Source organism: Protopterus annectens, chromosome 14.part0 (genome assembly GCF_019279795.1).
Source record: "Protopterus annectens isolate FY-2018-M chromosome 14.part0, PAN1.0, whole genome shotgun sequence".
NCBI lineage: Eukaryota > Metazoa > Chordata > Ceratodontiformes > Protopteridae > Protopterus > Protopterus annectens.
This window is the reverse complement of record NC_056748.1, coordinates 342,424,299-342,448,694: the sequence shown is the minus strand read 5'-3', so window position 1 is coordinate 342,448,694 and position 24,396 is coordinate 342,424,299. Positions and strand designations below refer to the sequence as shown.

At 41.5% G+C, this 24,396-nt stretch overlaps 1 protein-coding gene across 1 annotated transcript in view; it reads left to right on the top strand.

Annotated features, from left to right (window-relative positions):
- The window catches only part of WDR11 (WD repeat domain 11), a 2,002,440-nt gene that overhangs the window by 891,324 nt on the left and 1,086,720 nt on the right, over positions 1–24,396 (top strand). The window contains exon 9 of the mRNA XM_044056072.1: positions 7,496–7,599. Coding sequence (XP_043912007.1) covers positions 7,496–7,599 — 104 coding nt within the window. The remainder of the gene's footprint in view (positions 1–7,495; positions 7,600–24,396) is intronic.

Genomic DNA, 24,396 nt, shown 5'->3' with positions numbered 1-24,396 from the left:
TTTTATTAAGCCATGCTTGACCTCTTTACAGCTGGAGTACATGGAATATGCCCTTAGCTATGGACACCTGTCTCCTTGCATTTGGGTAGGACCCATATAGCTTAGGCTCCTGCAACAGTAATCTTTTAGAACATTCAACTATTATGATAAATACCATCTGCCCTTGTCCTGTCCGTGTTTCCCTATCTAACTTTGAGCCTTAAGTAAAAGAGCACTGACTACCCTTAAATGAATAAACCAAATTGTGCACTGTTATATATAGTATTGAAGCACTAAGTCTGCTGGGAATGTAACTATTTGCAAAAATATTCACTTTTTTCATGCTTTCCATTTTGTACTCTGTTTCTTTATTTTTTCTCATGTCTACAGTGTAAGCCAAAAACATTAGCCTATACTTCCACCTGTACATAAACCTGGAAAATTATTATATTGTAATGCATATGTAATATGATCTGTATACTTTTATTCAGTTATGCTATTTACTCAGTAGCCTTGGATCATAACATTATATTGCTTATTACAACATTGACCTTTTGATACATTACAGTCGATAAAACATACTTTCTTGAAAAATAAGAAAAAAAGAAAAAAAATTAATTATTTAATGTCACTAGCATATGTAGCAGTTAAGCAATAACCCACGCCTGGGTGTGGGTAATGCTGGATTTACCCACGGTTGGTGTGGTTTGGTCACGAGGGCAAAGCCCAAGTTGCCAAACAAAGATGACCGTGGGTAAATCCAGCATTACCCACACCCAGAAGTGGGTTATTGCTATTATACAATGACATAATTTAAGAAAAAAAATACTTGCTTTTCTTAAATAATGGCATTGTATAATGCCTCCGTGCTGCCCTTCCGCAGCTGTCCAGTATTTTGCGGCGGTTTTGATGTACTGCACATGCATATGCTTACACAGTACATCAGAGCTGTGTGTGGAAGCAACGGAGAAAGAAAGATTTCCGTTGCTTTTTTTAAAGCTGTCTCGCTATGTTAAACGAGTTTAACATAGTGAGACAACTTTAAAAAAAGCAATGGAGAAAGGAAGATCTCCATTGCTTTTTTTTTTAAAGATATCTCGTTATGTTAAACCCATTTAACATAGCGAGATTACAGCAATGGAGCTCTTCCATTCTCCGTTGCGGTGTAACACAAAAAAACCCCAAAAGACTTATACTAATGGAAAACGTCCAGGCGACCGGACCTTTTTCCATTAGTATAAGTCTGATTTACAACGAGCACGCTGACTAATCAGTGTGCACATTTTGGAATATTAATGGGGGGGGCATTGTATAATTACTGATAAGACACTCCCACCTCACACTTAGAATACCTCTGCATTCTATACAGAAGTTCTTTACAATATAGTATGCATTTTCTTCCAGACACTTATAAACATAATTCCATTTTTTACTTGCAGATACATATTCAGTCCCTTCATTGTCATGCTAAACAGTAATGACAAAGTAGAAGTTATGTTTTGGAGTCCTACCACCAATTTAACAATGTTAACAAACATCCAGTCTTTTTTAGCTAGTTCTTCTTGCAGAAATACAGTTATTATAATTAAATTGCATCAAATGGAAATAACACTTTATGATTTGTCGATTTATTTTCTTATTTTACATTAGTGATGGTCTTCTTCCTCATCATCACCACCACCCAACACTTGGTCTTTTGTTCAAGTTCAAGGTACACCTGATTTTTCTAGTCAGCTCCTCAGTTTTTTTTTTCTGCTACCTAATCATTTTTCTTTGGAAGAAGTTTCACTGACAAATTCTCTCTATGGGCTTTGTTATTGTAAGACAAATAAAAGCAGGGTCACCTTCAGCTACTTGGCTCACTCTTTATTGGGTAAATGTTTTTGTTGCTTCCTTTGCCTGATCTATATCCAAAAAATGTCTGTGATCCACCAGAAAAAAAAATTCTTAAAAGATAGCTGGATATAGCAACTTGAATCTTACACCTGCCTTTCGACATTCCCTAATTAAAGGGATAAACACAGTCATCTTCTGCCTGCTGTTCACAGAATAATCATTTTTCATAAACACACTGCTATCCCCAATTTTAATATTTTTCCCATCTCTCACAATTTTATCAGGAACTTCCTTTTTTGCTTGTATGCAGTATAGATCTTGGCTGCATTCTCATGACTAGATTTGGAGCATACACATGATCTATCCTTTCTTTTAACAAATCCTGCTGCAGAATATCAGACCAGTTGTCTGTTTCTGTTTTCATAAAATTCATGGCAGTCTGTTCTCAGTTTCTTTATTATATCAGAAAATCTTGGATTTTCTCTACATGCTGTCTTCTATTTTTTAAACAGTTCATGAGAAGCCTCATATTCAAGTAAGGTTTTCTTTCATGTCAGCCTCTTGTTTCTTAACAAGCTCAGCTGATCCAAATAGCTACTCAAAGCTTCTTTTGTTCTTTCCAGCCTTTTGTTGTTTGACTTTGTATATTCTTCCAGTGTCTCACTTATTTGATGATTTTTTTGTACTACATTACTGGAAACCAATTCCTGTGCAAAAGATAAATTTGAACTGCTTTTTACTGAACAAATACAAGGCTCTTCCCCGCTAGAGTTTTTCTTCTTCTTTTCTTGTTAATTTTCTCTTTCTTTTTCCAGATTTCTTTTTTGCTGATATCCAGGCAGTGTAGTAACTAACCAGTAACCAAATGTTACCCAAACTATTAATGTTTACTGTCTTTTTTGTTCAACTCTCATTATGCACACTGGGAGAGCGCTAATCAACTTACTTTTCAGAATGCAGTCATCTTGCAATCCAGTTATGTGTATGTCCAGCAATAAACTTCTTTTTAAGTGATAAAATGCCTCTATCCTACTAAAACAGATATGTACTGTTTGTAGCACAAATAAGTGTATTGTAGACCATAACACTGGATTTGATGTTAATTTTCATTCCATTCTCAACCTGTGGGTCCGGATCTGATCCTCGGATCTGAGATGGAGTTAGAATAACTCATGGCAATGAAAAAGCTCTTGAGCTTCTCCCTTACCCATAATATACCCTTCCCAAGTTACCGCAAATCTTGTGTACGGCTATTCGTGAAAGATGTGGTTCACCATTAGCTCTCGGGCAGTTAAGTGTTCAATTTTTTCTTTTAGAAACATTGTAAAAATTCTTTAAACACCTTCTCTTCTTGCTCGTTTATCTATCCCTTACCTAATGACTAACGTCTACCTTAAATTCCCCTTTACTTACCCTTCCTTATCTTGTATACAAAAGTACCTAATGATACTGTTGTTAGTATCTCTGTTTTTACACCTTGTGTGTATCCTTTATTTACCATTGTTGGTAACTCCTTTTTCCTACTGTCGTTTCCATATATAAAAAGGTAGTTGTAGTTCTCCCTTTCCTTACAGTCTTTTTCTTCCTTTTTTAAAGTGATGGCAGAAAAAGATAAGGATAAGCAGGCTAGTTTCAAAAAATGTGTCAAATGTAGACACAGAATGTCTGTTAGTGACTCACTTGCGCTCTGTGTCTATTGTCTCAGTCCTCTACATTTTCAGGGGGACTGTGAGATTTGTCACTCTTTCAACCATAGAGCCTTGGTTGAATGTAAAAATAAATTGATACTTAAAGGTTTATTGCTGTCTTCTCTTGGTGACAATTTCTGGAGCTTCCACAACAAAGAACTGCCAGAGGATAAAGTGGCCCCAATGAAGAAATTAAAATCCACAAAATTAGTGTTGCCTCGAGAATTTCTGGAGCTTCTCCTGTAGAAAAATCAGAAAAGGGCAAGTCTGCACAGGCTAGTCCTGCTTCTTCCTCAACAGTGTCTGACAAAGGAAGAAAGAGAACTATTTCAGTTACGACCTCTCTGTCAGATCCATCCGCAAAAAATACTAAGATATTGGATCCGACTCCTTCGTCGGATATGAAAGCCAAAAAACATAACTCTTCTGATCCTTTACACATTAAGAAAAAGAACTGTTCAGAGCCGATACTTTTGGATCCAGTAGAAAGTTTATCTCCAGCTCTACAATATCTTCTGAGGACTCAATACTCCCCTTCACTTAACCCAGTCCTATTCAGGGTCCCTTTCCCATTGATGGAAAGACTGAAGACACCTTCAGCAATGTCTGCTCACTCTTTTTAGGAGCCTTAGTGAAGAAGACATGGAGAAACTAGTGAAGAAGATTATCTAGGTGCAGAGTCTATAAGAGGTTCCCTCGGCTCCTAGAGTTCTGTGCATCTGCTACCCCTCCACTACCTCCTCCTCTGAATTCCTCGAAGCATCACAGTCATTGGATCCGAACCATCTGGCGCCATCTGCATCAGATCTGAGAATTCCCCTGTCTTTGGATCTTATGCGTGTTCTGAGTTCTTCGGCTTAGTTGGAGCTGAAGACCTGTCAGAGCAGTAGCAATCTTGTCAGCTCCAAGGCTTTGGTCTTGACTCCGAGATTTTCGGAGCCATCGCTACATCTTGGGGCTTCAGATCAGATTAGCCATGACTTCAGCCTCAGGAGGATTATCTTCTGAGCAAGTAGGGACTACAGGCCAGAGGCATCCCCTCTCGTATCCTGTGTCCTGTTCCTCTCGGGACAATCGGCCTTTGAGGCTTTGAAGAGAGCCATGTCTGCTTCAGCAGCTCAGACAGTGCCTGCCACCTCGGATTTGCAGTCCTCAATTCTGACAACTCTGCCTACTGCTTCTGACTTTGGTCTTCCACAGGGACAGAGAGTATCAAAACCTCCAGGCTATCCCCACCTCTTCTTATACCTCCCCAGAACATCCCACTGAGGAGATCCCTAAGAAGAGGATGTACAAGGTGAAGCACCTTGACTCCACTGAGGAATCCGTCACCGAAGACACGGACTTCGATGAGGGCAAAGGGTCCCCAAGGTTACCTTCTGATAATGTCTCCTTTGCAGACCTCTTCAAAATCATGAAGCAGAGAGGTGACTAGAAACCCAGCATTCCTTTGCCTGAGGAGTCTGTGTATCTGGCTGCTTTTGGCACCAGATCACCTACCTCCTGTGTGATACTGCCCATTGATGAGCTCCTGGAATTGATCTCTTGGAGGGCATGGAAGGCCCCCGGCACCATTGAAATGATTCCCTAGAGACCTGATAAAATTATTATAGCCCCAGATGATAAACCATTTTGAGCTAAAAGGTGTACTAGTAGATGCCATGTTCATGGCAACAGCCACCAAGAAAAAAACTAGCTGGGAAAAGTTTTTCTATCCATCTCCCTAACAAGGAGTCTCAGATAATGGATAGGTTTGGGAAGCATGTTGATGTTTCTTCAACCTTTGCACTAAGGTATTTGAACTATCTAGCACATTTTACAAGATTGCAAAAGGATCTGATAAAGGAACTTTCATATACCCTGTCAGGATCAGTATCTGAAGAAGTACAAACATCAGTTTCTTCTCAGTTGGCCATCCTACAATCCATCTCAAACTCGTCAATGAGGCTTATCTCTCCTGTAGCTGAAGGAACAACCCAAGCAGCGGGAACAAGCATTTCTATGAAGAGGCATGCATGCCTGGATGCACTTATGTGATTTTATGGAGTTCTTCAAGTCATCGTTCGTCAGTGCTCCCTTTGACTACTCTTCATTGTTTGGTCCAGCAGTAAGCGATACCTTATCCAGGTGTGAGAAAGGTAGTCGTAGACCATAACACTGGTTAACAATGACTGTGCTAAAATTTGCCTGATTTACATGGCATCTTAGATATAGACTACTTATTTCAGGCTATTTTTTTTTGTATCAGAATAGGAACATTATTACAGAATAAATGACTACTATCAGTTATAGCATCCAGATTAGTTACTGAACTGTCTTAATTAAACAAATTATTAACAGAAACAGCAAAAGAAAAGACTGCATTGTTTATTCCACATATATTTAAGACCAATACTTATTTAATTATTCAGTATTTTACAGTCAGTAGCAACACTGAAATTTTTGTAGGTAACCATCCAGAGTAACATCTCTAGTTTGTTTATTCTTCATATAACTAGAGACTGAAAGAATCACCCACACTTCTTTGTGAAACTATACTATATTCGTGTGTGATAGTGGGTGTTACAACAATATTTTTCCCACATTCACACTCCATTTTATTGCATATACGTTAATACTGTGTAGTTTAACTGATTAATATATGTGTTGCTCATAATGTTTCATTACAGAATGTCTAAACTTTTTACCCTTTAATTTTGCATGCTTTATCATTAAGGTGAAGTGCTACTGGGGATGTGCTATTGAAAACAAGCAAAGATTCCCTTGGCAGTGCTTATTGGCGACTATAATTATACTAATTTGCTTATACTTATGAGTTTGATAAACTGCATAGATACTTTGTTGGAAATGTAATTGTCTGAAAGTATATTGGTAAGTTTAATTAGTTTTAATTAGTATAATTGTAAAGAAAGTGTGTCTGTGCGGTGCACGTGTGTGTGTGTGTGTGTGTATATATATATATATATATATGTGTGTGTGTGTGTGTGTATATATATATATATATATATGTGTATGTGTGTGTGTGTGTGTGTGTGTGTGTGTGTGTGTGGGTGGGGGGATGGCATTGAGAAATGTTAAGCACCTCTTAAAAATACCAGCATTAAAAAGGTTACCATGTCTAAAAGCAGAGAATGAGAGGTTGAGAAAGAGATAGAGAGGTGAATATAAGGCCTGCTGATATTGGAGGCGCTGGGGTATGTGAATATAAGGGCTATTATTGGCGATACTGACGTATTTTTTTACCTTAAGTGTACGATTGAGTAAATCATCTTTTCTGATAAGATGGAAGGGTCAAACGTAATAAAGGACTTCAGTAATGCATGAAACCTTTCAACTGTTTAGATTTTCACAAAACACCTTATTTCTGTCTCATACTGTTTGTCATAATCTGGTTTTTTTGGGGGGGGTCAATGATATACATTTGAGTTTGGGTTCATATCCGTCAGAAAATGCATGCTAGTACAAATCCTTTTATTCTAACAACTTTCTATGTTTATAAGAGAAATATTTAAAGTGTCAAACTACTTTTGTGGTCTTTGTTTCCCCATTATTTTCAGCTCTGTCAAGATTTCTTGTGCTAATAGGTCGAAAGGTATGATGGGACTTTCATCATGCAGTTCTTAAGAGGGATGACAAAAAATACAGCTTATCCATTAAGTGGAGAGATGGGCAGATTGGCTGGTTCATGCAGTCTTCTTGTCTTATCTGGTTGTGTGTTTTCATTACTGCAGCAAAATAAAGGAACTGTGGTTTGAGGAAAGCAGTCCAAGATAGTACTTTGTCTCATAAAATGAAGGCAGTAATGCTATCTCTGTGTTTTTGGATACTGTTGCTTAATTGAGAAACATGACATCTGAAGACAGTTAAGTTTACTCAGAATTATGTTTTGTTTTAATAATTTTTCTGATGCTGTGTCAGATAGAAGTGCTTACAGATGATAGCGAATAGCCAGTTAATAATGCATCATGTTTCTGTTGTCTTTCTGCCTTTAGCAGCACAAATGCCTCACCATTGTACTCCCCAATCTCTTTCTGTGGGATTCCAGTAGGATCAGTGCAGAAGAAATTTCCAGATCTTTCCCTGGATAGTATGATAGGTAACATAATTTTCAGTTTTTATTGTATACTGTTTTCTGTTACTATTATTCATGTTGGTACCTGATAATTAAAGAAGTTCATAAATGAGATGTGCCTAACATTATTTTCTCCATGGTAAATGTTGCTGTTTCATAGTCAAGATTTATGTAGAATTTTACATGTTTACTATTGCAGTATTATGCCTTATTAGTTTTATCACCTTCGATAAGGAGAACATTTGGACTGTTTGCATATAAACAATGCCCTTTGGTACAGTACAAAGTATTGTGTAACCCTTATCAATTGACCTGCAGCCTTTTCTTATATACTTTTGTCCTTTGAATGTTAGATCCCTTTGGTAGTTGTTATTTTTGTTCTAGAGAAACTATCTATTTTCTAGGCAACATAATGTTAAATGATTTAATTGTATGGTTCCTGAATTTGCTCTCAGGCCATAATCTATGATATAACTTTATGTTTAAAAATTATGTAGATGTTCTTCATCTCACATTGCTGCAGTCCTTACACTTGGGTAGTCCGCTGTCCTCGGTCGGCCCGAATATCAAAGTATTAGGCTGACGTCGGTCAAGGCGCTTAAGACTGACATCAGGACGTCAGGGTACAAATGCGCATGACCGACGTCATATCCTCAGTCTTTTTTGCCGCATGGTCCGATGCAGAAGCAGCGTTGCAAGTGCCGTTCGGCGTTCTGAAATTTTTCGAATTCGGAGTTTCAGACCGAGTCAAAGTTGGCTAAGTACCCCGTTGGGGAATATTTTAGTTTTTTCTTGCCTCAGTGGTTTACCGGATGTCAGAAAAAGTGAATAACTGTATTTCTTGTGGGAAACAGATACCGCATAGAGATTATCATACTTTGTGTATTCCTTGTTTGGGGCCTGAGCACGGCGTTGTTGGGTGTCGCTTTTGTGCTAGGTTCAATAAGCGCACTATTGCGAAGGTTAGATTGTGCCAGGTTGGTCTTCGAAGCGGTGCAATTATAAGATGCCGTCGGATGCTCCGGCGCTTCTTCAAGAAGCGCAAAGACAAAGCAGCTAAGCCCAGGCAAGAAGAGTCGTCCGTACCGGACGCCGGTTCTTTAGAGGCGTCAGTGGAACCGGTGGTTCCGCCAGAGGCTTCTCTGGAGTCCCAGGGGGAGACTTTGATATTGCAGGATGTGGCCTCTCAGGAGGCAGGTCAGGCTGAAGGGGCTTCTCAGGTTACTGTACTCCCCTCCCTTCCTAGGGTGGTTAGGCCCTCTCCTTCTGTTTCCAAGGCTTCTCCCAGAGGCAGGCCAGGTTTAGCTTCGGTTGGTGTCACTCCTAGTTCTACAGGATCTGTGCCCAAGAAGCACATGCTTAAGATGGCAGAAGATTTAATTACTTTGATTAGGGGTTCTTTGCCCCCTCCTGATAAGAGGCCTAGGGTGGAACCAGAGTTGGGGAGTTTTGAGCAGGCTTCAGATGTTTCGGAGTCTTCGGCTGAAGACTTGCAGGAGTACTCTCCTTATTCTGATTCTGATGCAGATGATTCGACTCCTTCTGCTTCTCCTCCTGAGGATTTTTCTTTTTCAGAGACTCTTCATTCCATGAGGGAGCATTTTAAGTGGGAAGGTCAGGACTTCTCTGATTCCAGGAAAAGGCTTAGGGAATTTTTGCTTTTACCCCAGCATAGGCCTTTGGCTATACCACCTGTTCTGGATGTTGTGGAAGATGTGTTTGCAGAGGCTTCACTTAATCCTGATTCTTTGCCTCCTGCTCCTGTTAAACCGGATAGGTATTACAGGGTGCCTGAGGCTCATAAATATCTATATAAGAGTCCTAGGGCGGACCCAGAAACTGTTAGTCAGGGACCTAAGGGTGTCAAGGCCTCTGTTGTAAAAAATCCGGTTCCTCCAGATAAAGAGGCCAGAGCTTTGGATAGATGGGGAAAGAAAGTCTATACTTCTTCCACCTTAGCTATGAGGGCTTTGAATTGCCAGTTTCACATGTTGAAATATCAAAACTATCTTCTTTCTCAATTGAAGTCTAAGGTAGATGCTCTGGCGGAAGGCATTGAGTGTAAAGAATTACAAGATTTGGTACATGTCAATGAACAGGTGGGAAAGCATTCTTTACAATGTGGTTTTGATGCTGTACAGGCCTCGTCTAGGGTGGCTGCCACTGGGTCAGTTCTTCGCAGGCACGCCTGGCTGAGGGATCAGAATTTATCTGACAATGTTAAGACAAGGATTTTGGATGCTCCTTTACAGTCTGATGTGTTGTTTGGTTCACCTGTGGAGTCAGTCTTGAAGAAAATGGAAGACAAGGCTAAGTCTATGCAGGCTGTTAAAGATTTTTTGCAAGTTCAGCCTCCGAAGTTTAGCAGGACTTGGCCTGCTAAGGGGTGGACGTACCCTTCTTATGATTCACAGTCTAGGGGTAGATCTAGACGTGGTAGGGGCAGAGCTCAGAGCTCCTTCAGACCTAGAACAGGAGTTCACCTGCACAATCTTGGTGAGGGCAGGGGCCAGTCCTTTCGTAAACAGGCCCAATGACCTACCTTTTCAGCTGCCAGATCCTTCTTGCCTGGCAGCACCTTTGGGAGGAAGGTTGGCACTCTTCAAGGAACATTGGAGTTTGATTACCCAAGACAGATGGGTATTGGATATCATACACCGAGGTTACAGGTTTTATTTCCATACCTTGCCTCCTTTCAAAGGCATGCCGGACGTTCCTCCTCAGCAAAGGCTAGAGGCTCACAAACAAATTTCTCTGCTGCTCCAAATAGGGGCCATACAACCGGTCCCTCTGCCAGAAGTGGGCCTAGGATTTTATTCTCGCCTGTTCCTAGTACCAAAGAAGGGGAACACGTGGAGACCAATTTTGGATTTATCTATCCTCAACACTTATCTGGACATTCCCAAGTTCAAAATGTTGACGTTACAACAGCTTTTACCTCTGCTGGGCAAAGATCACTGGATGGTGACTCTGGATCTCAAGGAGGCTTACCTTCATGTTCATATCAGGCTAAGTTGCAGGAAGTATCTGCGTTTTCGGGCTGGGACTTCTCATTATCAGTTCTCTGCATTGCCCTTTGGCTTATCTACTGCCCAGAGTGTTCACGAAGGTTCTGGCTCCAGTGATAGCTTTCTTCAGGCTAAGAGGAATACAGATCTATCCTTATTTGGACGATTGCCTGATTCTGGCCCAAGGAAAGGACAAACTTCTTCATCATTTACAGTATGTGATAGCAGTGCTAAGATGCCTGGGGTATTCTGTGAACGAAATAAAGTCCAGTCTAGTACCCTCTCAGGACATATGCTTTCTGGGTGTGAGACTGAATACAGCATCCCACATGGCCTTTGTGACCCCGGACAAAGAAAAGAATCTTTCTCTTTACTTCCATCAATTGTCTCATCAGTCCAGGCTGACTGCAAGGACAGTCCTTCAAGCCTTGAGGTTCATGGCATCTTGTATTCTGGTGCTTCCCAATGCCAAACTGCATATGAGGAAGCTACAATGGTATCTCAAAAATGTATGGACACAGCACTGCCAAGATATGGACACTGTCATTCAGATAATACCTTGCATTCAAAAGGAATTTTTGTGGTGGGCTCAGGAATGTCACCTAAACAAGGGACTCTCTGTCACCCGGCCAGAGGCGAGTCAGATTCTAACGACAGATGCCTCAGACAAAGCTTGGGGAGCTCATCTAAATGGAAAGTGGGTACAAGACACGTGGCCTGCCATACTTCAACATCTACATATCAACTTGAAGGAGATGTTAGCAGTCCAATTTGCATTAATAGCTTTCAAGGATTTACTTCTTCCAGGGCAGGTGTTGGTTCTAACAGACAACACAACTGTCATGTGGTACATCAACAAGCAAGGGGGAACACATTCTTATCCTCTATGCAGACAGGCAATGATTTTGTGGGAGACTGCTCTCAGTTTACAGCTCAATCTTCAGGCAAGGTTTCTGCCGGGAGCACAGAACTCCTTAGCAGATGTGTTGAGCAGACAAATTATGGATCCCCACGAGTGGAAATTGGATCCTCATGTATTTCAGAAATTGACAGTGTTATGGGGAACTCCAGACATAGATCTGTTCGCTTCTCCACTAAACTACCAGCTGCCAAAGTTTTGCACAAAAGGTTTCATCCCACAGCTTGGAAAGTGGATGCTCTTTCATTCAATTGGAGCAATCTTCATGTGTATGCCTTTCCACCTCTGCCTCTCCTCCCAAAGGTACTCCTGAAGGTCAGACAGGACAAGCCGAAGATGATTTTAATAGCTCCAGATTGGCCTCGACAGCACTGGTACCCATTACTGAGAAGTCTGGCAGGAGCCTCCATGGCCTTTGCCTTCAATTCCACACCTGCTGTCTCAGGAGAATAGTCATTTACTCAATGTCAAACTTCACTCTCTTCACCTAACAGCCTGGCATATTCTGTTTTAAACCCTGGAGGGTCTCAGCTTCCACAGCAAGTTTTGAATGTTATTTTGGAGGCCAGAAGGCGTAGTACAAGGAAAGTGTACGCAGATAAATGGAAGAGATTTTTATTTTGGAGTACAGCAAAGGAATTTGATGTTTCTAAGCCTAATTTAAGTGTGGCTCTTCAATATCTTACTGAGTTACTGGACAAAGGTTTGTCCTTCTCTTCTATTAAGGTTCATGCTGCAGCAATTTCTGCTCACTATGACTGTGACCCACCATTGTTTTCTCATCCTTTGTTTAAGCAATTCCTTAGAGGGGCAAAGAATATAAGACCCCCACGTAGAGCTCCTACTCCTGCTTGGGATCTCAATTTTGTGTTGGAGAAACTCACTCTACAACCTTTTGAGCCTGCAGCTACTGCCGAGTTGAAATATTTATCATGGAAGACTGCTTTTTTGTTGTCCATTACCTCTGCAAGAAGGGTTTCTGAATTACAGGCCCTTATGGCGGTTGAGCCTTTCTTAATTTTCCATAAGGATAGGGTATCTTTGCGTACTAATCCTTCCTTTATGCCTAAAGTGGTTTCTAGTGTGGCTTTAAACCAAACTATTCATTTGCCCTCCTTTTATGCAAACCCCCAAAATAAAGGGGAAAAGATTTTGCACACTTTGGATATACACAGGCAGTTGCGATATTATTTGAGCAGAACTAAAGGGTTCAGGCAGTCTCAGCAGTTATTTGTTTCATTTGCTTTGGGCTCTCAGGGTAAGCCTGTGTCAAAACAAACTATTTCTAAGTGGATTGGGTTTTGTATTGCTTTCTGTTATTCCCATCATGGTAAGGAGATTCCAGCTGGGATTAGGCCTCATTCCACTAGGGCTACTGCCACTTCTACAGCTTTTTTAAGGGGGGTGGCAACTAAAGATATTTTGGAGGCAGCTACTTGGAGTTCAGTACATCCTTTCTCTAAGCATTACCACCTTCCACTTTACTCTAAATCTAGGGCTGGTTTTGCCACTGCAATTTTACAGGGCATTTTGGCAGCTCCTACTGTTTCATAGTTTTGCCATCCTCCCTTACCTCTGCTTTGGGATTCTACCCAAGTGTAAGGACTGCAGCAATGTGAGATGAAGAACATAGTACAGTTTTGTACCTACCATAAATGTAGATGTTCGAAGATCCACATTGCTGCAGTCCAATTTACCCTCCCTCCTTCCCCTCTGTAGTTAGAGGTGGTTGTGTGGTTTGGGTTGTGCATATTGTGGATATTGTATATATTGTACATTTGATTAGTACAAGGGTGGTTGGTTGTTTTTTGCTGTCTTTTGGTTTTGACCTTTCTTTTTAGGGTCTTCTGACATCTGGGGCAAGAAAAGACTGAGGATATGACGTCGGCCATGCGCATTTGTACCCTGACGTCCTGATGTCAGTCTTAAGCGCCTTGACCGACGTCAGCCTAATACTTTGATATTCGGGCTGACCGAGGACAGCGGACTACCCAAGTGTAAGGACTGCAGCAATGTGGATCTTCGAACATCTACATTTATGGTAGGTACAAAACTGTACTTTTTTACAGATTAAATATAAACAAATTACAGTACATTTCCCCACAGTTCCCAGCTAGCATAGCCGTATTGTACATATAGTGAAACAATCTAGCTCTGTAATAGAAATACTTCAGTCTACAGCTACTGAGATAGGAAGCTGAGTAAACAAACAAAAAATAAACAGTGATAGAGAGGAGATGATGACTATTTTTTTTTATTTTTTGTAGCATCAGTGAACAAAGTAAAATGTGCATACATAAAGAATGTGTGGAAAAAGAATTGATATATATTAAATGTACAGAGATATCAATTTTTGAGTTGGCAATCCACTGCTTACATGTTTCAAGATAAAGTACGCTTAGAATTATTTCATTTTTAGTGTACTAGTCAGTTTGACACAATAAGCACAGTTTAATAGTTGCAATAAAAAACATTTACGCTGCCGGATTATCTTCCTGTTATGGTGGAAAGGCCATTTTTTTCTTTCCACTTTTATATTGAGAGTCGGACAGATAAGTTAAACAAGTGGTGCATTTGCAATATGCATATTTAAATAGATAAGCTTTCATGGATGTGTTCCATCTGCACAGGTAAAGCATTCAGTAGTTTTGAGCTAGGTATGGAAAAGCTGTAATGCAGCATTTGAATGAGTGGTGTGGTATGCTGCATTTGAGTTGTGATGAAATTGATGATCATAAGATATTAAAGATCTTGCAAGAAATACTAAGTGTTTGAAAACTGAAGAGTACATCAGGAAAATATTTATTTGTGTGATATAGATGCATCATGCATTTTCCATTGTGGTGCAGTGATATTCTGAGACCACATGATTTTGCATGGTCTGATATCTTGGGGGATATTCCAGTCTCCCAGCTTCACTATTCTATGCAGGAGGAGATGCTCATCTCCTGGAAGCATATGCTGTGACATCACTCACTGCACTAGAACCACACACCAAGCCACTGTGCCTGTCAGTTCTTTTATGTCACTTCTAGTCTCAGTCCTGACATTTGTCATAAAGAATGCCTCGTGTTCATTACATAGAAAATAGAACTCTTCATAGTGTTTGCATATCTGCAGGATCACAAGCCAAGGCACATGCTGGCCATGTCTGTGCTCTCTGGGAGAGGACAACGTTGTTATGCAATACCATTAGTGATAAGTAAAAAATACAGGAGGGAAAACAGCTGGCTAAATTAATTTCTTATAAAATGGCAGTAACATAGTTTGCAAACTGTCTAGTGTGGAGATCAGCAGAAACTTCATATGTAAACTCAGGCTGGAGCTATAGCATCATTAGAAAGTTATTTATACTGAGAGCAGACATGAGTTGCACTGTCCTGAAGACAAGTCCATCTCTGAGACCAACTTTAATCCCATATGTTTCCATCTCCTGGGTGACTAGTGAAGTGTCAAGCTCATGCTATCATCTGCCTTGACAAACATTAAAAGAAAATTAAGATATGTTCCCCTGACAAACCATTTCCTCAAAAGAAGTGGTTAAAACTACATCTCAGGAGCAGTCTCCTATGTCATCTGCATTGTACATAGTATTAGTACCCAGAACTTAGACTCTTGTTCTGCCAGGCCTTTTTGGCCTTGTTTGAGGAGAGTCCACCAAGGCTTAATGCATTAGGTCTTGCAGGACAGGCCTTTGTCACACAGCTGTTTGTCATCTGGTGGTACCTTTTCTGCCTGGTGCAGGAGCATACCCTTACATAATGTGGACTGATTTCAGTGCTTTTGTCCTTTTCAGTCCTGTCCTGTCCCCTACGCTGCAGACAGTACGCTATGCACTGGTACTTCATTGTCTGAGAGCTAACACTTCACCATTGCACACCTGACACCACATATGTTAGAGCTGGGTCCAGGAGAGGTTCCTGCTCATCTTTTGTGCCATGGGAGGAAACATCAAACAGTCAAAGCCCTTACCTCTGAGATGCATAAAGACAGTAAGTTTTCTCTTCCCAGCAGATGCTACCTGGATGACACACTTCTTCCATGTAGCTCTCAGGTTAACAAAGTTTTTTACTGACTGGTCCTTACCCTCTCCTCAGAAATGTCTTGGGAGGACCACCCATGGAGCCAGTGCTGAAGGATGCTGTCTTTACAGCTTGTGAACATCCAGGCTCCTCACTATCTGCTTCTAGGAGTGGCTGAGATCTTGACAAAGCATTCAGCTAGAGATTATTTGTGATGTGCATAGTACAGCATAGATCCTGAGACCACAGCAATTTGCTGTCTTACCCCATGATAAGGAGACTAAAGCTTTAGACATGGAAGGGTGTTCTCCTCTGATACTGCTTGACTTTGATTTCTGAACTCTCTCTCCCCTGTCTGCTTTCATTCCTCCTTGGTGGATCTGGCACTGGAAGAACTTTCAGCCCTCCCTGATTCTGGAGCAAGGCAGAGTGTTGGTTATGATACTTAGTACCACATAAGTGTTGGGATTGCTGTCTCTGTGAGCCAGGCATCGACAGGGCAGATGGTTAGTATGGCTGATGGAAAGTTACAGGGCGCAGATGTCCATTGGCAGTCATCAGAAGATCATGCTTCTGAGAGTTGGTCAGTAGTCTGCTGAATGCCTAAGGCTCTTTCCTTCATTGTTTACAGAAAGACTGCACAAGAATGCTTTGCACCAATTCAGAAGCAGCTAAATCCTTTATAGCTGAACCTCAGTCTTCATCCACAGAGCTAAGAAGAGGAAAGTGACCCACCTCTTCTTCTGGTTCAGAAGTTGAAGGAGGTAATATGCTGGCCTAATCTAATCATTTTTCATTACCTATGGGATATGGCTGTGATGAAGGATCTGTTCTTATACTTTACTCATTAAAATGAACCATTTGAATGAACTTTTAATTTGAGGAAGGACCTTTTTGTGTGGTCCAGCAAGTTATCATCCAGACAGAAGGTATTTTCAACATCTATAGGCAGGGCAACCTAGGCCACTGAGTATATGGCCTTTATATATTTCTACTGTGGCACTCAGTGAAGAATTATTATTGGAAGCAGATTTCCAGTTATCTCCCAAGAGACTGCACTTATTTTATAAAATCCTTAAATATTTAAATAAAAACTGTGTGCTGGAACTTTTCTGTTATCTAATTAGAATCTCTGAAAAGGTGTGACATGATAACATTATCAATCTTACTAGCAGGTGACTAAATTAGAGTACTGGACGAGTTTTGGGAAAAGGTATCTATACTTCCTATACTAGTTGTAAGTGTAATAAACTACCAAACTACATGCCACAGTACCAGTTCATTATCTTGAAACAACTTGAGTAGCTTAGTTAGAATATAGGTGATGTGCCCACTAGAAAAAAAAATTCATAGAGCTCACCCAGACGGTAAATAGACTAGTTTCCCACCTGGCTAGATTTAGATATAATACTGTAAATGCTTGTTGTGTTGCAGCAGCTTCTAATACACGACTGTGTGGTTGGTTTGACTCAGAACACAACCTTTCTCTCAGAGGATGGTAAGCCAAAGTTTTAAAAACTCTCTATTTCTCTGCCCTCCACCACAGCCATTTTGCAACAGTTGGAAGAGGGCATTACAGTATAGCATGTGAAAGTAATGTTCCAGTTCCCTGTTCTGAGCTACAGTAAGACTAATCTTTCCAAGAACTGACTCTTCTGTCAGAAATAGGTGAAGTAGAGAGAGTTTTGCGTGATTTTGTTAGATGCATTGTCAGTGGTGCAGCATATGTATCACACTTGCCTTTGGTGAGGAAGGCTGTGAGTTCTACTCCCACACCAAGTAGATGGATTGCTGACACTGTAGTGTAGCATAAAGGGGGGTGCTGCATTTCTGAATGTGCTGTCCTTCGGATATGATGTTAAACTGAGGCCCTATCTGACTGAGCTGGTGGTTGCTAAGTTGGCTGTAAAATATCTTGTGTACCTATTAAAAAGATTCAATGCCCATTGTTAGTGGCCCAATGCCCTGGCCAAATTCCCCCTAGTAGTAGTATAAATACTACCTCAGGTCTCCTAGAAAAGAGACTGCTAGCTTAATGGGACTAACCTAGTCAACAAAACGAAATAAATAAAATCAAGTCAGTGTCCAAGAGAAATAACTTAGCAGCATCACTAAGGATCTTCACAGGTAGTCAGTGCTGTTAATGAGGGCTACTATGTTTCTTTCTGATTGCCCCCCCCCAGAAAAAAAATATATACATTTTTAAGCCATGTCTTCAGTAGTCCCATTCTTTCCTCCCTCACGCTTGGCACTGGAAGAACCTGGGATGTCATTCTGCTAGAAGTTAGGATATAATTGTTGCTTCTTACAATCCTCCCTATCATCTGTCAGGTGTGGTACAGTGTGTGGCTATACCAAGCATCTATGAGTGCATGGTTCTGCACACCCCTGATGTTCAGCTGAAGTGCATGCACATATTTTTCAGGCTTGCCCCCATGAGGCCCTGTGTCTTAGAATGAATTTTTTGACATTCATATAAGCCACTGCTTATGCTGCAAAATTTAAACCAATTTCCTTCCCTTGGAATGACTAAGCTGTCCTTGGCCTCTCACTCTTATTGGCTTCTGCAGCTTCTGGGCTACTGACAAAAGAGGTTGTCTTGGGTATAGTAAGGACTTTATCCATCTTCTCCATTGGGCCTGGTTATTTCCATAATCACTTCATCTCTGCCCTTCACCTGTATCTTCTCCTAACAGGAACTTTGCCCCTTTTTTTTTAGGAGGGTGAAGCCAAATTGCTAAGGATCATTTAAGTGCACTAGTGTTAATGTGGCTCTCCATAGAGTTCTGTGCTGTACTAGTTCCAGGTTTTATCCCTTATACTCCTAAAGTGAAACTTTCTCTGACAGTTCCAGTAGTCCAGCCTGCTGCAGAAGCAGGAAAAAAATTCTGGTACAAAAAGAAAAGTTTAGGGCTTTCATAACAGTACATTCATCAAAACAAAGGAATTCAAATGTAGACTGTCAAATGTAGTGTATTCTTCCTCTTGCCATAGTCATACATAAATATTCTAGGCATATAGTATCACAGAATATTTTTCATATACCAGATGTTCTTCGTGTTTCTCTGTTGCAGTCATCACCTGTGGGTTATCCCTGCTGTGGTAGCCCTCGGCCAGCCCAAATACCAAAGTCAATTTTTTTCTGTCTCAGCTGCTGTCGCCTGTAGTCTGACGTCAGTTCATCAGTGCTATAAAGCAAGGCAGACAAAGCTATTACATCAGTCTGTCTTGCTGTGGAGCCCATAGCAGAAGCTGTTTGTAAGTGTGCAGGTCGGTCAGTACCAGAGTTTGAATTTCAGCTGAAAGCGTCACTTGTTTAGGCCCAGACCATGATGTCCTCCATTGCCGGTTCTGCTTTAACGAGAGCCATTCACTGTAGAGCTCTTATTGAAGACAGGTATTTTCATCTTCTACTTTGCATTCTGAAATGGCATCTGTCAGCCAACAATCCGTAGACATTCCGAAAAAACGCAGAGATAAAGATAGGAACAGACCACACAAGACTAAGCCTTCTGATGACTGTACCGCTATGCAGGTCGTCAGTTCTCCAGAATTCAGTGAGGTGCTTTTGCAGCCCCTGATGCCCAATTCGATATCTACGCAGGCCTCTACTGAGACCCTTTCAGAGTCTGGTATGCCGCAGAAATCTTTGTCTTCCGAGCCTTTGGCTGTCTCTGCCTCGGTTCGGTCTGTAGTCGCAATGCAGGCACTGGCTTCCGAGGAGGCCCTCTCTCACTACCGAATCTAGACAAAAAACGTCTTCTCATCCGACTACCGTTTCTCTCAGACCGATGGATACTCTTAGGCCTAGAAGCCAGGCCACTCCTAGAAAATCTGCCTCTAGCCACCATCTTGTTCCTGCTCCACCACCCCAAGCCCAAATGCTTAAAATGGCAGAGGATCCCATTTCCCTTATCAGGGGTAGTCAGGCCACAACTTCTAAAAGGAAAAGGCACCCTTCTCCAGAAATTATGACAGAACAGGATTCTGAGGAATCTGACTATTCAGATTTTAAAGGGGAACTACAACCTCTGACTGCTCATGAGGATTCAGATGCAGAGGAATCCATTTCTTCTGCTTCCCCACCAGAAGACCTTTCCTTTGGGGAAACCTTTCACACCCTCAGGGAATATTTCCAATGGGAATCTCAAGATTTCCTCAAAAATCACTCGGAAGTCACTAAAGTCGTTAAAATTTAATCAGAAGCTTTCGGGCTATCCACCCTTCATCAGCATATAAAACTTTTGAATTCATCACATTTAAATAGAGGTACAAATAAAGTCACATGATCAAGCCAGCCATACAAATTACACATATACTTTAACATCAATTAAACCATAAATTTCAACATATTCAAATCATATATAACTTATAACAGCTTACTAATAACTATATAGAATAACATGAACAATAATGTTAAAATGTTACAATACTAAAATCCTAAAAAGTTCCGGTGTAGATATAATAATTCATCATATATTTTCTCTCTGCCTTTTTATCAATATGGGTTTCAGACTAACAGTACTATTCAAGCTTGGTGGTGTATCAGCTTGTAGCTTAACTATCCATTCGTATTCTCTTAATTCTAAAATGTTATTTACATCACCTCCTCTTAACCCTATATTCAACACATTTATACACCTAAACTTAAAAGTATGTGTATGAAACTCCATGATATGCTTATACAAACTATTATTCTGTACTTTCCTTTTTATTTCTGACCTGTGTTCAATTATACGGTCTTTTAACTTCCTTATCGTCTTTCCTACGTAGAATGCCATACATTGTGTACATGTCGCTAAATATACTAATTTTGTCATATTACAATTTGCTTTACAATTAAAAGTAAACTTTTCCTTAGTAACAGGATGTTGAAAACATTCGTTTGGTTCAAAAATATCTATGCAGCATGTACAATTGTGGCATTTATATGTTCCCACTCTACTTTGTGATGTCACTTCTTTATTCCTGAAATCTTTATAACATAACATCTGCTTGAGCGTCTGATGGTTTCTATAGGCAAATCTGGGTTTCAAACCTATCAAATCTTTTATTTCTGGCATTGCCATTAGTATTATCCAATTTTTTTCTATAATTTTACATACTTCCATTGTATGTAGTTGCATATCTCACGATATTATTATTCTTATCTGTTTTTTGTAGGCCTATTTCCTGTGTTGATTCTAATATAATATTACTAAAGGTGGGGCTATATTTATCCTTCCTACCTAAAAGGCTATCCCTCTGCAAAGAAAATTGGCTTTCTGTAACAAAGGACGAATGGGTCTTAAAAAATCATTTTTCAGGTATACAAATTCTCTTTCAATTAACTCTCAGTTTCAAGAGGATACCCAGACTTACCTCCAAATCAGTGGGTAGAGGCAATGAAGCAAGTACAAACTCTCATATCCCAGAGGGAAGTAGAACCTGTCCCCTCAGATCAAACAGGCAAAGGCTTTTATTCCAGACTATTCCTTGTTCCCAGAAAAGAGGGCACTTGACTACCCATCCTGGATCTATCCATTCTGAACACCTCCCTGGTGGTCCCCAAATTCAAAATGCTAACTTTGCAGCAGCTGCTACCTATGCTGACAAAAAAATGCCTGGCTAGTGACCCTAGACCTAAAAGATGCCTACCTCCACATCCCCATAAGGGAATCCAGCAGGAAATTGCTGCGCTTCAGAGCAGGCTCACAACACTTTCAATTCTCTGTGCTACCCTTTGGCTTATTTACTGCACCCAGAGTATTCACCAAATGCTTAGCCCCGGCCATAACATTTTGCAGACAGAGAAATGTACACATTTTCCCTTATCTGGACGACTGCCTCATTCGGGCAGAGTGCAAAGAAAAGCTGCTCCAGAACCTTCTCTTTGTCAAAACTCTCCTAACTTCCCCAGAGTTCACCATCAACGAGAAGAAATCAAAGCAAACACCCTCCAGGAAGTTCTTTTTCTTGGGTGCACTGCTGGACACAGCATCCCAAATGGCCTTCCTATCCCCAGAAAAGCAGAGCTTCCTGCCTCTCCACTTTACCCAGCTGGCTTCCGGAAATCACCTCACTGTGAGGAAGTTTATGCAAGCCTTGGGGTACATGGCATCTTGCATCCTTCTAATTGCCACTGGTCAGGCTTCACATGAGGAAACTTCAGTGGTATCTAAAGAACCTTTGGTGTCAGCCTCTAGAGACCTCTCTCCCGCTGATTCCCTGTATAAGGGCCGAGTTTCTCTGGTGGGCAGGGGCCTGTGCCAAGAACAAGGGTCTTCCCTTCATCCTGTTCCCTTCCAGCCAGACCATCTCCACCCCATCTCAGGCCAGGGGTTCTCCTTATCAAAACAGACAACACCACAGTAATGTTGTATATTAACAAACAGGGTGGGACCCAGTCTTACCCTCTGTGCAGGCTAGTCATGAACCTCTTTCTGACAGCCACCTCCATGGGTCTACACCTAATTGCCCAATACCTACCAGGGGTCAAGAACACCCTGGCAGACCACATAAGCAGAAACTTACTGGACCCCCATGAATGGGAGCTCCACAGAAATATCTTTCTGCAAGTCACTTGGGAGTGAGGAACTCTGGAGGTGGATCTCTTTGCTTCACACCTCAACCACCAGGCTGAGAAATTCTGTACCAGGGAGTATCCCCACCTAGCATGGAAGGTGGATGCCTTGACCTTCCTCTGGAACTCACTCTTTGTGTATGCATTCTCTCCTCTGCCTTTTATTCCCAAGGTACTGATCAAAATAAGGGAGGAGAGACCAAAGGCCATCCTCATTGCTCAAGATTGGCCCAGACAGCAATGGTATCCCTTACTGCACAGCTTAACATTACAGCCCCCCAGGCAGCTTCCCCTGATCTCAAACCTCTTTTGACCAGGTGTGGGTGGAAATGCTGCACCCTGACTTGCAGACTCTCAGTCTGTCAGCATGGCTAATACTTTAAAAGCAAACAGGTCCTAGACATTATCACAGAGGCCAGAAGGCCCAGCACCAGAAAATCCTATACTTGGAAATGGAAATGATTCTGCTCCTGGTGCCAGTCCAGAGGGGCCAGTACCTCACAACCTTCCATCCCTCTTATCTTGGACTATCTAGCCAAGTTACTCGATAGTGGCCTCTCCTTCTCTTCTATTAAAATCCATGCCTCAGCCATTTCAGCTCATTTCGATTCAGAACAGCCCCTCTTCTCATATCCTTTGATTAAACAATTCCTCAGAGGGGCTTCTAATGTCAGATCCCCGAGAAGGTCACCCATGCCAGCCTGGGACCTGAATTATGTCTTAGAAAAGCTAACCTTACCTACATTCCAACTTGCTTTTTCAGCAGAATTGAAATACCTCTCCTGGAAGACTGCTTTCCTACGAGCTATCACCTCAACCAGAAGGGCTTCAGAACTTCAAGCACTCATGGCCATTGACCCCTTCATCATTTTCCATGCAGACAGGGTCTGCCTGAGGACTAACCCCTCCTTTATGCCCAAGGTGGTATCTGATGTGACCCTCAACCAGGACATACATCTACCCACCTTCTTTGCCACCCCTCAAAACAAGGGGGAAAGAATTCTGTACTCACTAGACATCCAGAGGCAACTCAGATGCTACCTGGACCATACTAAACCCTTCAGAAAAATACACCAGCTTCTTGTCAGCTTTGCCCCAGGGGCAGAGGGGAAGCCCATTTCCAAGCAAACCACTTCCAAATGGATATCACACTGTATCCATTTCTGCCACAGACTACATGGGAAATTACCCCCTAAGTCTATTCATACCCATTCCACTAGGGCAGACTCAACTTCCACAGCATTCCTCTGAGGAGTCCCCACCAGGGACATCTTGGAAGCTGCCACCTGGACCGCTGTTTATACCTTTACAAAGCATTACCAACTACCTCTTTTCTCCAAGTGTAGGGCAGGGTTTGCCTCTGCAGTTCTGCAGGGCTTGCTGACCCATGCCTAGGGCTATAACCTATCCTTACACCCCTCTGCTCAGGTTTAGGAATCCTCCCACAGGTAATGACTGCAACATTGAAACATGAAGAACATAGTACAGTTGTGTACACTTACCATAAGTGTAGATGTTCAAGTGTATTCACTGTTGCAGTCCTGGTTTTCCTCCCTCCTTCCCCCTTATATCCTCTTTCCCTAGGTCGACATAATTTTCCCAGGGTAGCTTTTAGCCACCAGGACCACTTTACCATATTACCGTGTGCTTCTGATGGGTTAGGGCAAGAAGAACTGATGTAATGGCATCAGCTGCCTTGCTTTATAGCACTGATGACCTGACGTCAGACTACAGGCAACAGCAGCCGACGCAGAAGAACACTGACTCTGGTATTTGGGCCGGCCGAGGGCTACCACAGCAGGGATAACCCACAGGTGATAACTGCAACAGTGAATATACTCAAACATCTACATTTATGGTAAGTGTACACAACTGTACTTTTTGCTGCTCTTAAGAGTCTTTTACAAAATTACTGGTTGCAGTGTTTGTGCATCTGTGGTTGAAAGGAATGTATATCTTCCCAGTATGATTATCTGATTCAAGCCAGCTCTGCAAAAGCTCTCCTTTCAGCTTGCAGGACTCCTTACTTTGTTCCCAGGATGTAGGCATTGCTTCCAGTATTTAGAAGTTATACTTACAAACCCGCGGTGGTGGTGCTGCTGTAGCGTTGTCGCCTCACAGTAAGACGCTGTCAGGTTTGATTCTCAGCTAGAACTTCTTCTGCGTGGAGACATGCGTGAATGGGTGCACCTTCGTAAGGGCTGGTAACTTGGCATGTAAAAATCAACTACCAATCATTAGCGGACCGGAGTTCCGCTGTGGCGACCCCTAACCGGGAAAAGCCGAAAGACACAAGCAAACTTACAAACC